This window comes from Mus caroli, chromosome 7 (assembly GCF_900094665.2).
Source record: "Mus caroli chromosome 7, CAROLI_EIJ_v1.1, whole genome shotgun sequence".
NCBI lineage: Eukaryota > Metazoa > Chordata > Mammalia > Rodentia > Muridae > Mus > Mus caroli.
Window position 1 is genome coordinate 34844514 of NC_034576.1, and position 13888 is coordinate 34858401.

The 13888-nt window shown below is 48.6% G+C and overlaps 1 protein-coding gene across 1 annotated transcript in view; it reads left to right on the forward strand.

Moving 5' to 3' along the window:
• Nucleotides 1-13888, forward strand: part of Ankrd27 (ankyrin repeat domain 27) — a 51275-nt gene that overhangs the window by 35346 nt on the left and 2041 nt on the right. The window contains exons 21-28 of the mRNA XM_021167678.1: nucleotides 991-1035; nucleotides 4344-4463; nucleotides 6077-6274; nucleotides 7057-7176; nucleotides 9599-9760; nucleotides 11234-11345; nucleotides 12367-12445; nucleotides 12665-12737. Of these exons, the coding sequence (XP_021023337.1) occupies nucleotides 991-1035; nucleotides 4344-4463; nucleotides 6077-6274; nucleotides 7057-7176; nucleotides 9599-9760; nucleotides 11234-11345; nucleotides 12367-12445; nucleotides 12665-12737 (909 nt within the window). The remainder of the gene's footprint in view (nucleotides 1-990; nucleotides 1036-4343; nucleotides 4464-6076; nucleotides 6275-7056; nucleotides 7177-9598; nucleotides 9761-11233; nucleotides 11346-12366; nucleotides 12446-12664; nucleotides 12738-13888) is intronic.

Genomic DNA, 13888 nt, shown 5'->3' on the forward strand with positions numbered 1-13888 from the left:
GCCTCCCTGCCTCTCTGCCTCTCTGCCTCTCTGCCTCTCTGCCTCTCTGCCTCTCTGCCTCTCTGCCTCTCTGCCTCTCTGCCTCTGCCAAGTGCTAGTATTAAAGGCATGAACTGCCATGCCCAGCTTTTCTTTCCTTTGTAATGCTTGTTCAGCACCAGCACAATCAATCCGTCTCCTCCTCCAGCAGAGGTGGCGATCATTACCTTACGGCTCCGTTGCTCCTCTGTGGAGTCACTGACCACCCTAGAGGGGTCAGCCAGCACTCACACTCCAAAGCATTCTCCTGATGGGGGTATTCAGTGAACTCTATGCAGAGTCACAGAAAGGAAAGCCACTATGTGCCCTGACAGAGCACCCAGTCCCTCAGAGACCTGCACTTGTTCTTGGGAAGGGGTGTCTACTCTCAGACTCCTCACCCATCAAACTGTGAGAGCTGAGTATGAGGATCAGGGTGGCTGGCTTCTTCAGAAGTGATCCTGACCTGGCTCTGGTGACAGGAACCTCTTGTCTTGACTCCTTGGGATGGTGAAGCAGGAAGACGACTGCCCTGGCTTGCTTTGCTTAGGCTGTATTGTGCGTTCAAGGCTTAGCCTGAAAAACTCAGTGAGACTCTGTCTTGAAATACAAAGTAAGAAGAGCCCTGGGGGGTGGGGGTGGGGTCTCTCTCCCAGGGAGAACAATTGCCTAGATGCTTAAAGCCCCAGGTTCTGTTCCCAGTGCCAGCAAGCAAAAGGAAGAAAGCCTTATTGTGTTAAGGTCACTGTCACTTCACCTCCCACATAACCAGCAGCTCCAGTCTGTGTTACGTGGGAGGTAGTTCCGTGCGGCTTTCAGAATGTTCTAGATGGACGATTTGGGGGATACATTTGAAAGGCACTGAACGAGCTACTAGCCAGAAAGCTGCCCAGGGCTCCAGAACACTGTGTCTCCCTGTTGTTTGTTTATTGTTAAAGCCGCTTCCCTGACTCACTTTCTCCTTCCATTAAGGTAGAAAAGCTTCTAAGGGCAGTTGCTGATGGCGATCTAGAAATGGTGAGTTTTTCGATGACTGTCTTTCTCATCGCTGTGACAAAATGCCTGGCACTTGGAACTGAAGAGAAAGAGTGTTTGTTCACAGTTTCCAAGTTCAGTCTGCCGTTGCAGAGACAGCGGCTCTTCGCATGGGGTGGACCAAGAGGCAAAGGGTAACTAGAGACAACCAGGGGTGGGTGTGACCTCCAGAGGCCTGTCCCTAGCACAGGACTTTCTATAGCCAGGTCCGGACTGCTAAAGGCTCCACAGCCTTCAGAGTATGACATGAATAGCAGCCCAGTGAACATGCGTCAGAACAGGAGCCTGTGTGGGACATTTTGAGATTAAAATCCCAAGAAAGCACATGTTCCAAGCTCTTCGTTGGAAGTGGCTGTACTCCTCCTGTCTCCTGCCTCTGAGTCTCTAGCTATGTGGCCTCTCTGTAAGCTCCCCATCGAAGGTGGTAGCTTCTGTATGTTCTTTATCATGGCGGTGGTAGGCTTTCCCAGGGAGGAGGTGCATAGCAAGCATGGCCCCTCCTCTCCCTGCTCCTGGCCTTCTAGACATTGCCATTCTGAGAGTCAAAGTGATGCTGGCAAGAATCCACACTAAGGTTTGGGAAAGAGAGGCGTGAGGGAGGCAGACATAGCCAGGGTTGCATGAAACTCAGCAGCAGTATGTGGACTCCTTCCTGGGTCGGTAGGCTTAAGGCTTTGGATGTCACAAGCAGGGATGGGACTCACACTAACAGTAGCCGGTAGAGGCAGTCATCCTGGGGGTGCCCATGGACAGTTTCTCTTGGCTTCCTGGAAGTAGCATGCCCTGGCTTGGCAAACCTGGAGCTCTAAATGAGTCATCTTCCGAGGGCACGTTATAGCTTTCAAGAGTGCTTTCTGAAGGCTGGTGGAGGCAATTGTGGAAGGCTGGCAGTGGCGGTGGTGTACACATTTAATCCCGGCACTTGAGAGACAGAGGCAGGAGGATCTCTGAGTTCCAGGGCAACCTGGTCTACAGAGTGAGTTTCAGGACAGCCAGGGCTAACACTGTCTTGAAAAAGCTCCAGGCCTCTATAGGCATCAGGCATGCCTGCAATGCTCATATACTCATGAGCCGTGTGCACACATGCACACACACACACACACACACACACAATGGATTAAAAAAAAAAGAGTACTTTTCACTGTTGATCACGTGGGCCCTGCTTGTTCCTTGTGTTGTCATGGTGACAGGACAACTGGAGAGAGCAGAATTATTTCAGCCTGTGGTTTAAGGGAACTGGCCAGAGCTGTCTGGTTCCATGCATATGAGCAAAAGACTACTGTGGTTGAGACGCGGACGAATTTCTTCATCCTGTGACAGCCAAAAAGAGCCTAGAAAGAGGGCCTATGAGATGGCCTAGTGAGCAGAGGGACTTGCTGCACAAGCCTGATGACCCGTTTCAATCCCTAGAACCCATCACGGAGTTGCCTTCTGTTCTGACCTCCACACGCGTGCTGTGGCACGCATATGACCCCTCCCCCCCCCCCAGTCCAGGCTCCAGTCATGCATGCACGCACACACAAACATGCATACAATAACAGTTTTTCAAAAGGCAGGGTAAGAGGGAACAAAGCGCTGGAGACCATATAACCCCTCCGCAAAGGCCCACCCCCAGGTCACCCGCTCCCTCCAGCTAGACCACACCGCTGGTAGTTTCTAGCATTTCCTGAAGCAGCACTGTTAGCTGAGGTGTAGACATCCAGCCCAGAGCCTGCATGGGAGATTTCAGATTCAAACCATTCATTACAGAGGTGGTAAATAGGGTCTCATCTTGTAGACTCTGGGACAGAAGAAATGTACACCAGTTGCCATATATAAGCCTGTCTCAGAGGCTGATGTCATTCCATCAGAATGACACACGGCTCTCTGGAAGACACAGGAGTCTGCACCTAGCTGCTGCTGGGCTGGTCCTCTCACGAGAGCATCTCTGGAAAACCCAGTGTTCCAGTGCTCTTTAGGTATTTGAAGGCCACTGTGGGAGCCTGATACATAGTCTGTGCAGCAAGCAAAGACCAGACCAGGTCTTGACCCATGTGCTCTGTTTCCCGCTGCGATGGGGTTCAGGCCACTTATGGAAGGGGTGGCCAGTGGCACCCTAGGCAGTGCCCTGAGTCACTATTGAGACTGACCTTGGTCTGTCACAAGACCCCTTTCAAGGCCACTTGTCAATCTTGTTCCTACCCTGTCTTGAGATCTGAGTTGGCCGATTTGTAATTGCCACCCCAGTATGGGATCTGGGGGACAAGAGGCTTGGCATTGATGGGGACCCCACAAGCTCTACCATCATATGCTGACCCCTGAAGACCTGCAGGGAAGCTGACGAACGCATGTCTGTGGATGCTTTCTTTCTCAGAGGAACTCTTACTGATAATTTTCTTTGGGGGGAGGGGCAGGATCTTACTATGCAGTTCAGGCTGGTCTCGAACTTGCAGTTCTCTGGAGGGATGGAATTGCAGGTTTGGGCCACTGCACAAGTTTCAGGTCCTAATAACTAGTGGATGCTGGAACTCAGCATATCCTGCCTGGAAGTTTCTTTGCTTTGGCCCTTTGTGCTGGCGTGTAGTGCTAACGGTCCCGTGGTGTGGGGTCAGGGATTCTCGTGTGCTCTGGAACACAGCATGAGGACTCATCACGAAGTTTCTGTTGGGTGTCAAGGAAGGATCTGGGGTTGACCTGGTATCTTAGAGTTTTACTGCTGTGAACAGACACCATGACCAAGGCAAGTCCTATAAAGACAACATTTAATTGGGGCTGGCTTACAGGTTCAGAGGTTCAGTCCATTATCATCAAGGCAGGAACAGGGCAGCATCCAGGTGTTCTACATCTTCATCTGAAGGCTGCTAGTGGAAGACTGACTTCCAGGCAGCTAGGATGAGGGTCTTATAGCCCACCCTCACGGTGACATACCTACTCCAACAAGGCTGCACCTATTCCAACAGGGCCATACCTTCTAATAGTGCCACTCCCTGGGCCGAGCATATTAGAAACTATCACACCTAGTTAGGTGGCATGGGAGTGTGGACTCAGGGCCAGGGTCTAAAAGCTTGCCCTCCAGGCATTTCAGTCTGCTCCTCTTAAGATGGGCAAAGACTCAAAGATGCTAGAAAATGATAGGTTGATCCTTCTATGCTCCCCAGGTGGAGCACAGGTGGAGTGTAGATTTATTGAGGAACAAATGCTCTTCATCAGTGACAGCAGTGGTCAAGGGAGCTGATTTCGGAAGTGTGTGCGCTGCTGGTAAAGGCATCAGAATAATGAAGTTCCCGTTTCTCCTCATTGCCCGCCACCAGGTACGATACCTTTTGGAGTGGACGGAGGATGAGCTAGACGATGTGGAAGACGCCATCAGCACGGTGGATCTTGAATTCTGTCACCCCTTATGCCAGTGCCCCAAGTGTGCTCCAGCTCAGGTTTGGCTCTGCCTGTGTCTGTGGGGCAGGATGGGGTGGGAGGCAGCTTCTTTTATTCTGGCCTAGGAAGTCCTTTGCTTTAAGTAATTCATGATTGATGCAGGCATCCCAGAGTGACTGAATAGTCAGGTGAGGGCTGAGAGCATCAGCTCTTCTTTGGTCATTTTCAACTCACCAGTTATTTGTTTATTCATTCATTCATTAATGGGACAGAGTCTTACTACATAGCCCTGACTGGAAGTCATTTATGTAGATCAGGTGTAGATCAGGGTGGTTGGTCTCAAACTCACAGAGATTTGCCTGCCTCTGCCGCATGAGTGCCGGGATTAAAAAGTATGCACCACCATGCCAGGCTTTATTTTGATTTTATGCATGTGGGTGTTTTGCCTGCATGGTTATAAATGCACCTCACGTGTGCAGTGCCCATGAAGCCCAGGAGAGGGCATCAGATGCCCTGCAGCTGGAGTTAATGGCTGTGAATTGCCATGTGGGTGCTGGGAACTGAACTCAGATCCTCTGGAAGAGCAGCCGGTGCCTTTAACTGCTGAGCCATCTCTCCAGCCCTCTTTTTCATTCATGTTATTATTTTTATTCTTGAGGTGTGAGTTACATACAGTGAGACCCAACCTTTAACTCAGATGGTTAACTGTTTGTTCTCAGTGAGATGCTCCACACTGCCCGCCATTTTGTCTGCTTTCTCCCTGACCACTGTCCTCTTAGCAGAACTTTAAAACCGCCAGGGATAAGAAGGCAGTTTCAGGAATAAAAATGAAGGTGATGTGTGAGGGAAATGATGTACTGGCTGTTTCAGGAGGTTTGGCAAACACTTAGGGACCCTGATTGTTTAGTCTCAGGCTGGCTTCAAACCCCCTTTGTTGTGAAGGATGACTTTGGTTAACCCAGGAGCTAGGATTACAGCTTTGTGCTGCCCGCCCGCCCACTTTTGTGCATAGTCTCCTACTAAGCACTGTCACGAAGAGAGGTCATGTCTGTGCGTCAGTTCTCCATGCTCATGAACGCCCACCCGTCCCCTCATCCCTGGAGACCCATGATCTGTCTCCTGAGCTCTGGGCTCTGTCACTCCTGATGCTGATGTGGGTTTCCTTGGCAACTGGCCACATTACCAAGCACTACAGTGAGCAGCTTTTCTGTTCCACGGGATGACCATCGCTTGGCTTGGCGACTGTGATGCCTTCCGGTTTACGTGTGTGGAGTTAGGGTTGGTGTCCAGTGCGCCTGTGTGCTGCACCCTCGCCCCAGGCTTATTTATTAAGCAGGCCTGGTGTTCTCTCCATTGCACCTCGTGGAGTGGAGTGCCCCTTCTACGTTTTGTGTCTTTGGGGCTCCTTCCTGATGTGATCCAGGCATTCTTGCGGAGGGCTTACTCTATTGAAATACAGAAGTCAGTCTTTTTGTTATCTCATCTCCTTCTGAAGAAGTGGGAGGTCACTCGTGGGCCATGCTGAGTCCAGGTCCCTCTGTGATCCCAAAATTTGCCTAAGAGCTGGGGGGTGGGGGCAGAGAGATGCTTCCCATCACCCCACCCCCGCCCCACCCCCAGCCTAGCCTCTTGAATACTGTTGCCATATGTTTGCACCCTCTGCCTTTTCTAGAAACTAGCCAGGATTCCTGCCAATGGGCTTAGTGTGAATGTGACCAACCAGGACGGCTTCTCTCCCCTGCACATGGCCGCCCTGCATGGCCGCACAGACCTCGTCCCCCTCCTGCTGAAGCACGGTGCTTACTCGGGTGCCAGAAACACAAGCCAAGCCGTCCCGCTCCACCTGGCCTGCCAGCAGGGGCACTTTCAGGTATGGGCCCCATCTCCCCAGTAGCAAAATAGTTGCTTTGATTTTGGCAAGACCCTCACTTGGTGACGGTTCATCGGGGCAGTGCTGAGGGAAGCCCTGAGGACAGAGCAGTTCTTTCCTTCCCACAATGGAACCCCCTGGCCTGGGGCCTGGTACCAGTGCCCCTCTCCACTACCCTTCAGGCTGGGTGGTGTAATGCTATCCCTGTGTTTCTGACCCCAGCAACAGTGTGTCTCTTGCCAAGGTGCTGGTCTCTATACTACCTTTAGATCTGTGCAAAATAGCTCAGTATTTTATAAATCATAATCAAGGCCTTAAATAGCGGTTCAAGAGTCTGCAGTGACTAACTTTTGTTTTGAGACAAGGTCTTCAAATGTAACTCAGCCTGCTCTCAAACTTTCCATCCTCCTGCCTCAGCCTCTTGAGTGCGGGGACTACAGGTGTGTGACCTCACATCTGGCTTTGAACCAGTTAGCTTCCTAAAGTGTGTTTTCTTTGGGAAGTTGTCTGTGTGTATGACTTTGAGAAGTTCCACTGTGGGGTTTTAAAGACAGGACCATGTCTCCAGCCTGCATCTGTCTTAGATGTCCAGCAGACCGCTTCCCACCGTATGTTGACCCTAGTGCCTGGTGCATTGTGGGCACAAAGCAGGCCCCTCACAGATGAGAGTCGCCCCCCCTCCCCCCCAGTAATTCATGCTCCAGAGGGCCCATTTCACCTGAGAGGAGAGATTTCTTTTCCTGAGTTATCATTAACACTGAAGTTTTTCTTCTCTGGACCAGGTGGCAAAATGTCTCTTAGATTCCAATGCAAAGCCTAATAAAAAGGACCTCAGTGGGAACACACCCCTCATTTGTGCCTGCTCTGCCGGCCACCATGAAGTCGCTGCGCTGTTGCTACAGGTAAGATCCCTCCCTGCCACACCTGGCCTTTTTTTTTTCCTTTTAAACAATTTTTGTGTTTATGCTTTTTTAAAGATTGATTTTTATTTTTGTGTATGTGTGTTTTGCCTGCATGTATGTATACCATGTACATGCAATGCCTACAGAGGCCACTAGAGGGCGCCAGGTCCCCTGGAACGGAAGCTAAACAGGCTGTTGTGAGCTGTCTATTGTGGGTGCTGGGGAACTATATCCAGGTCCTCATCACAGAGCCCTGCAGTGAGAGTTTGGAATTTTGGTGTTGATAGAGTCCTTGGAGGTTGAAAATTCCAATATTGAATGTAAAAAAGTTACTAGACCATTAAAGGCATGGGCAGCACCTATGGACAAGTGGATAAGAGATAAAATTGATATTGCTTCTAACATGTGCCATGCTAATAGCATAGAACAAGCTATATAGCTAGAGGGCTCAGATCCCACAATTCCTGGTGCCCTAATTGTGGCAATTGCAGTCATTTGCACAGAGGTGGTGACCAAGCCGCTAAAGGTCTCAGCTCTCAAAATATTTGGTGCTTTAATTATGGGAAATTTGGTCATTAGCAACAAAATTGTGAACAAGGCATCTCTAAGGTCAGTGTTTTTTTATAAATATAAACCAGAAAGAAGGCCTAGGCTTCTACACCTAGGGTGTGCAGGCGATGTGGCAAGGGCTGCCATTGGACCAATGAGTGTAGGTCCAAGAGAGATATCCAAGAATATTTCTTACTTTTGGGAAACAGCTTTGGGGGCCTGGCTTGAAGCCCCATAGCAAAAGTATCAACCGATCACCTCTTGCCAGCCAGGGAGCATTAAGCAGACAGAAAAACCTTAACACTCAGCAAAAGAGAGACAGGTTACAGAGCAACTGTGGAATTAAATCATCCTGTATACTATCTGGACGTGTTAATGTCAGAGTGGAAGCCCGGGGAGGTTTTGCTTTGGGAATGTGGATCTGTTTATATCTCCACAGGGATTGGAAAGCTGTGGATCCCATCAAAATTGATAAAGATTAGAACTGAGCACCTTGGCCACTGGTCCGAAAAGCACTTATTTCATAGAAAATGTCTCTGTTCATGATTTCCCGCTATCCAGCGTAATTTACGGCTTGAAACAGAAAGGAGGAAATGTAATGAGAATTTTGGAATTTTGGATTCTTTAAAAAACATAGAAATATAATTATAAGAGTCCGTTTCTGTTTTAATCCTAGGTGTGGGACATGGAGCTGCTTCAGACTGTCCACAGCAGCTGACTCTGATTTGTCTCGTGCTCTAACAGGGGCATGATTTTGTCAGCCGCAGATAGTTTCTGCGATTGTGTGACATTTGGAGTTCAGAGGGTGTATAAATGCTAGGGCCCTGAGAGGCAGGGCGACTTGTTGATTGTTATTGGTGGCTGTTTGTTAAGTAGTCATGCACAAAGAAGAAACACGCATACACATACCTAAAAATTGGAGGGAAAGGCAGAAAAAAAAAATCTAAGTTCCAAGAATTTTATACTGAACCACACACCCAGGAGTTGAGTTTGAGGCCAGCCTGGGCTACATAGGAAGTTTGAGGCCAGCCTGAGCTACATAGTAACACCATCTCAAAAACAGATTTTTTTTTTTTTTTTTTTTTTTTTTGAGACAGAGTCTCACCATGTACCCTAACTACCTAAATTCTAAATTCCATGCCTGGAACCCAGGCTCTGGAGCTAGTGAGACCAGTGGTGTTAAGAGCACTGGCTATTCTTATTTTATCCTTCCCTCTTCCCTCTTCCCTCTTCTTCCCTCTTCCTTCTTCCTTCTTCCTTTTTGTCTTCTTTTTCTAGACAGGGTTTCTCTGTGTAGCCCTGGCTATTCTGGAACTCACTCTGTACACCAGGTTGGCCTCGAACTCAGATTCACCTGCTTCTCAAGTGCTAGGATTAAAAGTGTGTTCCACCATGCTGGGCTTATTGGCCATTCTTTCAGAGGACCTAAGTTCAGCTCTTAGTACCCACATAGTGGCTTACAACCACCCACGCTCCACGGTATCTGGCACCCTTTTGTGGCCTCCAAAACCATAGGGCATACACACAATGCACATACATGCATACTGGCAAAACATTCATACACTAAAAATAAACCTCTTTTAAAATGTGGGTGCCCTGGGTTTCGTGCTCTCGCCCCAGTATTCTAACCTCAGGATAGGAGGTGGGGACAGGGGAATTGGCAAGATGTCCTCACACTCAGTTGAGCAGCAGAAGTAAGGGAGCAGACTCTGTCTCAAAAGCAGCCAGGAGGAGAGGTCAACTCCCAAAATGTTGTTCTCTGTCCGCTGTGTGTGGTGTGACGCAGGTACCTCTGCCATTAAGTGAAATTTTTTAAAAAGTCATTCTATAGCGAACAGTCCCACGGATTGTACTGTCCTGTTTCTCCCCCCAGCACGGGGCCTCCATCAATGCTTGCAACAACAAAGGCAACACGGCCCTGCACGAGGCTGTGATGGGAAGGCACACCCTGGTGGTGGAGCTGCTTCTGTTCTACGGGGCGTCGGTTGACATCCTGAACAAGAGGCAGTACACGGCGGTGGACTGTGCTGAGCAGGTGAGGGAGCGCGCTTGAGGAGGCAGCTCCATGCTTCCTGAAGCACACTGGGTTCCTTGTGTTCAAATCAGATGGGTGATCACAAGAGCCAGGCCTTTGGTGCTCCGTGCTGAGCTAAGTGAGCGGGCCAGACGTCCACAGGCAGGGCTAGATCCTTGTCATTGTCACCTGGCGGGGCATGCTCGACGTGCCAGTGCTCGCTCTTCCTGGGGTAGCTTCAAAGGCCTAAGGGAACGTGGACCACCTATGAATTGCTACTTTTAGACGCCTTGGCGTGGTGCACACAGCTGCTGTCACATCTGATAAGTTGCAGGTTACACATCGTTCTCGGTTTACCAGCCCTGTAGCATAATGGAGAGTTTTAGCTGTGGGTTTTAAATCCCTCGGATTCCCCAGCTTACTACTCTCTCTGGAGCTAATCGTGGAGAAAGAAAGTTGCTCTCCTCTGTTCCTCTCATGAAGGTGAATCTTGGCTTTAAACTCCAAATAACCCAATAGGATGTTAAAGTCACTATAAATCCAATCTAACTATATGCCTATTTAATTTTAAGGCCAAAGGCAGGGCTCTGCAGAGCCCCTGCCTAGAACTCCCAGTGAGGGGCTGGAAGGTGTGGTCCCCCAGTAAGGGGTTGGGGGCATGGCTCAGTGGTAGAGCCCCTGCCTAGAATCCCCCAGTGAGGGGTTGGGGGCGTGGCTCAGTGGTAGAGCCCCTGCCTAGAATCCCCNTGGGGGCGTGGCTCAGTGGTAGAGCCCCTGCCTAGAATCCCCCAGTGAGGGGCTGGGGGCGTGGCTCAGTGGTAGAGCCCCTGCCTGGAATCCCCCAGTGAGGAGCTGGGGTGGGGTAGAGCCACTGCCCATCATGTACAATGTCCTGGGTACCATCCCTAGTACCTCAAGAAGAAAAACTTTCAAATATTGTCTCAATCTAGAGATTGGGTATACTTTTTAAGAAACTGTGTTGGTGAATTTTAGGTGTCCCTTGACTGGGTGGAAGTGTCTGTGAGGGTTGACGGTACTTAACAGATAATGTTTAATGTTTCATTTGCTCCTTTCTCAAAGATAAATGATGCTGCGTGTGTTCTACTGCAGATCCAGCTTCCTGGTAGCCACATAGTAACAGCCCTACTGTGCTTACCCCCCCCCCCCCCCCCGAGTGTGTGTAGTAGGGATGTGCAGGCTGGGGAATCCTAGTGCAGGTCAGAGCTTCTAAATGAAGAGCGGAATTCTTTTTCAAAACAGTTTCCCTGTTGCCCAGGCTTGAACTCCTGCACTCAAGCCACTGCCCTGCCTCAGGTGCTGGAACAGGAGCCACGTCATGGGACCCTGACGTGGTTTTATTGTTGTTTTGTTGTTGCGGAGATACTTAAGGAGGGGTTCAGTCACACGAATACTGACATTTAGTGGGAACCCGAAGGATAATCTGCAGAGAAAATATTTAAACAACTTACTGACTCAGTCCCTTTTAAATTGTAGGACTCAAAAATAATGGAGTTGCTGCAGGTAGTGCCAGGCTGTGTTGCGTCTCTAGACAGCGTCGAGGAGACAGACCACGAGGGTTATGTGACTGTCGAGATCCGGAGAAAATGTAAGTGCTTGTGAATTCTCAACCTCCCTCTGTGTATTAGTTACGGTTCTCTAGAGTCACAGAACTTATGGATAGTCTGTCTCTATATAGTAAAGGAATCTATTGGTGACTTACAGTCTGCAGTCCAATTCCCAACAATGGTTCAGTAAAGGATTTCATTGATGAAGTCCAAGTCCCAACCATGGTTCAGTAGTAGCTGTGAATGGAAGTCTAAGGCTCTAACACGGCAAGCAGGCGAGGGGGCAAGAGCGAGACTCCCCTTCTTTCAATGTCCTTATATTGTCTCCAGCAGAAGGTGTAGCCCAGATTAAAGGTGTGTTCCACCACACCTTTAATCCCAGATGACCTTGAACGCGGAGATTTAATCTTAAACTTCTATCTCCAAGCCCCCAGATAAGGGTCACTGGTGAGCCTTCCAATCTGGATTGTAGTTCATTCCAAATATAGTCAGGTTGACACCAGGAATAGCCACTACACTCTGTTTGGAAATTAATGGGTAGGTGATGCTTTCTGGGTGTGTGTGTGTGTGTTAATGTGTGTGAGTGTATGTATGTGTGTTTGAAGGTGTGTGTGTTTGTGTTAATGTGTGTGTGTATGTGTGTTAGTATATGTGTATGTGTGTAATGTTGTGAAGTCACCTTTATTTATGTGTGTGTGTGTGTGTTGTGAAGTCACCTTTATGTGTGTGTGTGTATGTTGTGAAGTCACCTTTATTTATGTGTGTGTGTGTGTTGTGAAGTCACCTTTATGTGTGTGTGTGTGTATGTTGTGAAGTCACCTTTATTTGTGTGTGTGTGTTGTGAAGTCACCTTTATGTCTGTGTGTGTGTATGTTGTGAAGTCATCTTTATTTATGTGTGTGTTAAGTCACCTTTATGTGTATGTGTGTGTATATGTTGTGAAGTCATCTTTATTTATGTGTGTGTTGTGAAGTCACCTTTATTTATGTGTGTGTGTGTGTGTATGTTGTGAAGTCACCTTTATTTATGGAGTTTTCAGGTGTTTTGCTGTTTTACTAACAGGGAACCCCAAAATGTACAACCTGCCAGAGGAACCTCTTAGGAGACAGTTTTGCCTCATTAACCCAGGGGGTCGGTTCCAGTAAGTATCTAGTTCAAGTTGACTGGGTTTAGACCCTGTGGTTGGCTTCCCAGGGGTGGGGTGGGATTGGGGGTGGGGGGTGGGGGGAATATGATTCTAGGATATGTGTGGCTTTAACTGCTCACGCAATGCTGCCATCTAGTGGCCAGCAGGCTTTATGTCATTACCCAGATATTTCACTTTGTTTTGGATTGATACTTGGTTTGTCTTGCATCTCAGGGAGAGGACATCCAGGGAGACTATGGGAAGGGATAGAAGTGTGCCCGATCTTGCAGGACGTTCCCTCCAGGAGGTGAGTGATTACACGGTAGGGGCTATGACCTAGCTTTAAAAAAAAATAACTGACAAAGGACATTTCTCAACAGTCACCTTCATTTTCTTATCTCCCTCGTTGAAAGAATTAGCAACAGTTAAGACTTAAGCTCTAAGGCTGGAGAGATGGCTGAGCGGTTAAGAGCACCGACTGCTCTTCCGAAGGTCCTAGGTTCAAATCCCAGCAACCACATGGTGGCTCACAGCCATTCATAATGAGATCTGACATCCTCTTCTGGAGTGTCTGAAGATAGCTACAGTGTACTTAGATATAATAATAAATAAATCTTTTTAAAAAGAAAAGACTTAAGCTCTACAGCAGAGCAGACAAGAGTGTGGACTTAGGAGTAGATTTACAACTACAGCCCTGAACAAGGATGGTGGCACACACCTTTAATCCTAGCACTTGGGAAGCAGGAGTGGGTGGGTGTCTGTGAATTCAAGGCCAGCCGGGGCTACATACTGACACCCTGTCTTCAGAAAGTATAAAACTGCAGGCTTGAGCTGAGAAAGTCAGGGAGACGTGGGAAGTCGTATACATGGGAAGCTGCAATTTAGTGTTCACAAAAAGCACACTAGGCCGCAGTTTACTGCCTTTTAGTATTTGAAATGAGGACAGTGTGTGTAGATGACATAATGTTATACCCCCAACCCCCCACCCCACAGAGTCCTTTATGTACCCAGCTTCCTACTGAATCAATTAGAAAAGGCCTGATATACAGTCGGTTCCACTGCACAGTGGGGCTTCTCACAAACACGTGCCTTTTCCGGTTGCTGAAGAGGAAGAGTGAACAGCAAACATGCCAACAGGTTTGCTGGGACAAATGTACAAAACTTACAGTCGTTTTAGAGAATGCATGCAATAATTAGTGTGGCAGATTCAGCAGCTCACCCTTTTTGATGCAGAGTTTCATACTGTAATGTAGACTCTCCTCAAACTCATGATAATCTTCCTGCCTCAGTTTCCCAAGGCTTGGGGTTTTGGTGTGAACCCCCATGCCCAGCTTGCGTGATAAAATCTTATTGCGTATGTAGTTTTTGGGTGTTTTGTTTTGTTTTGTTTTGAGACAGGGTTTCTCTGTGTATCCCTGGCTGTCCTGGAACTCACTCTGTAGACCAGGCTGGCCTCGA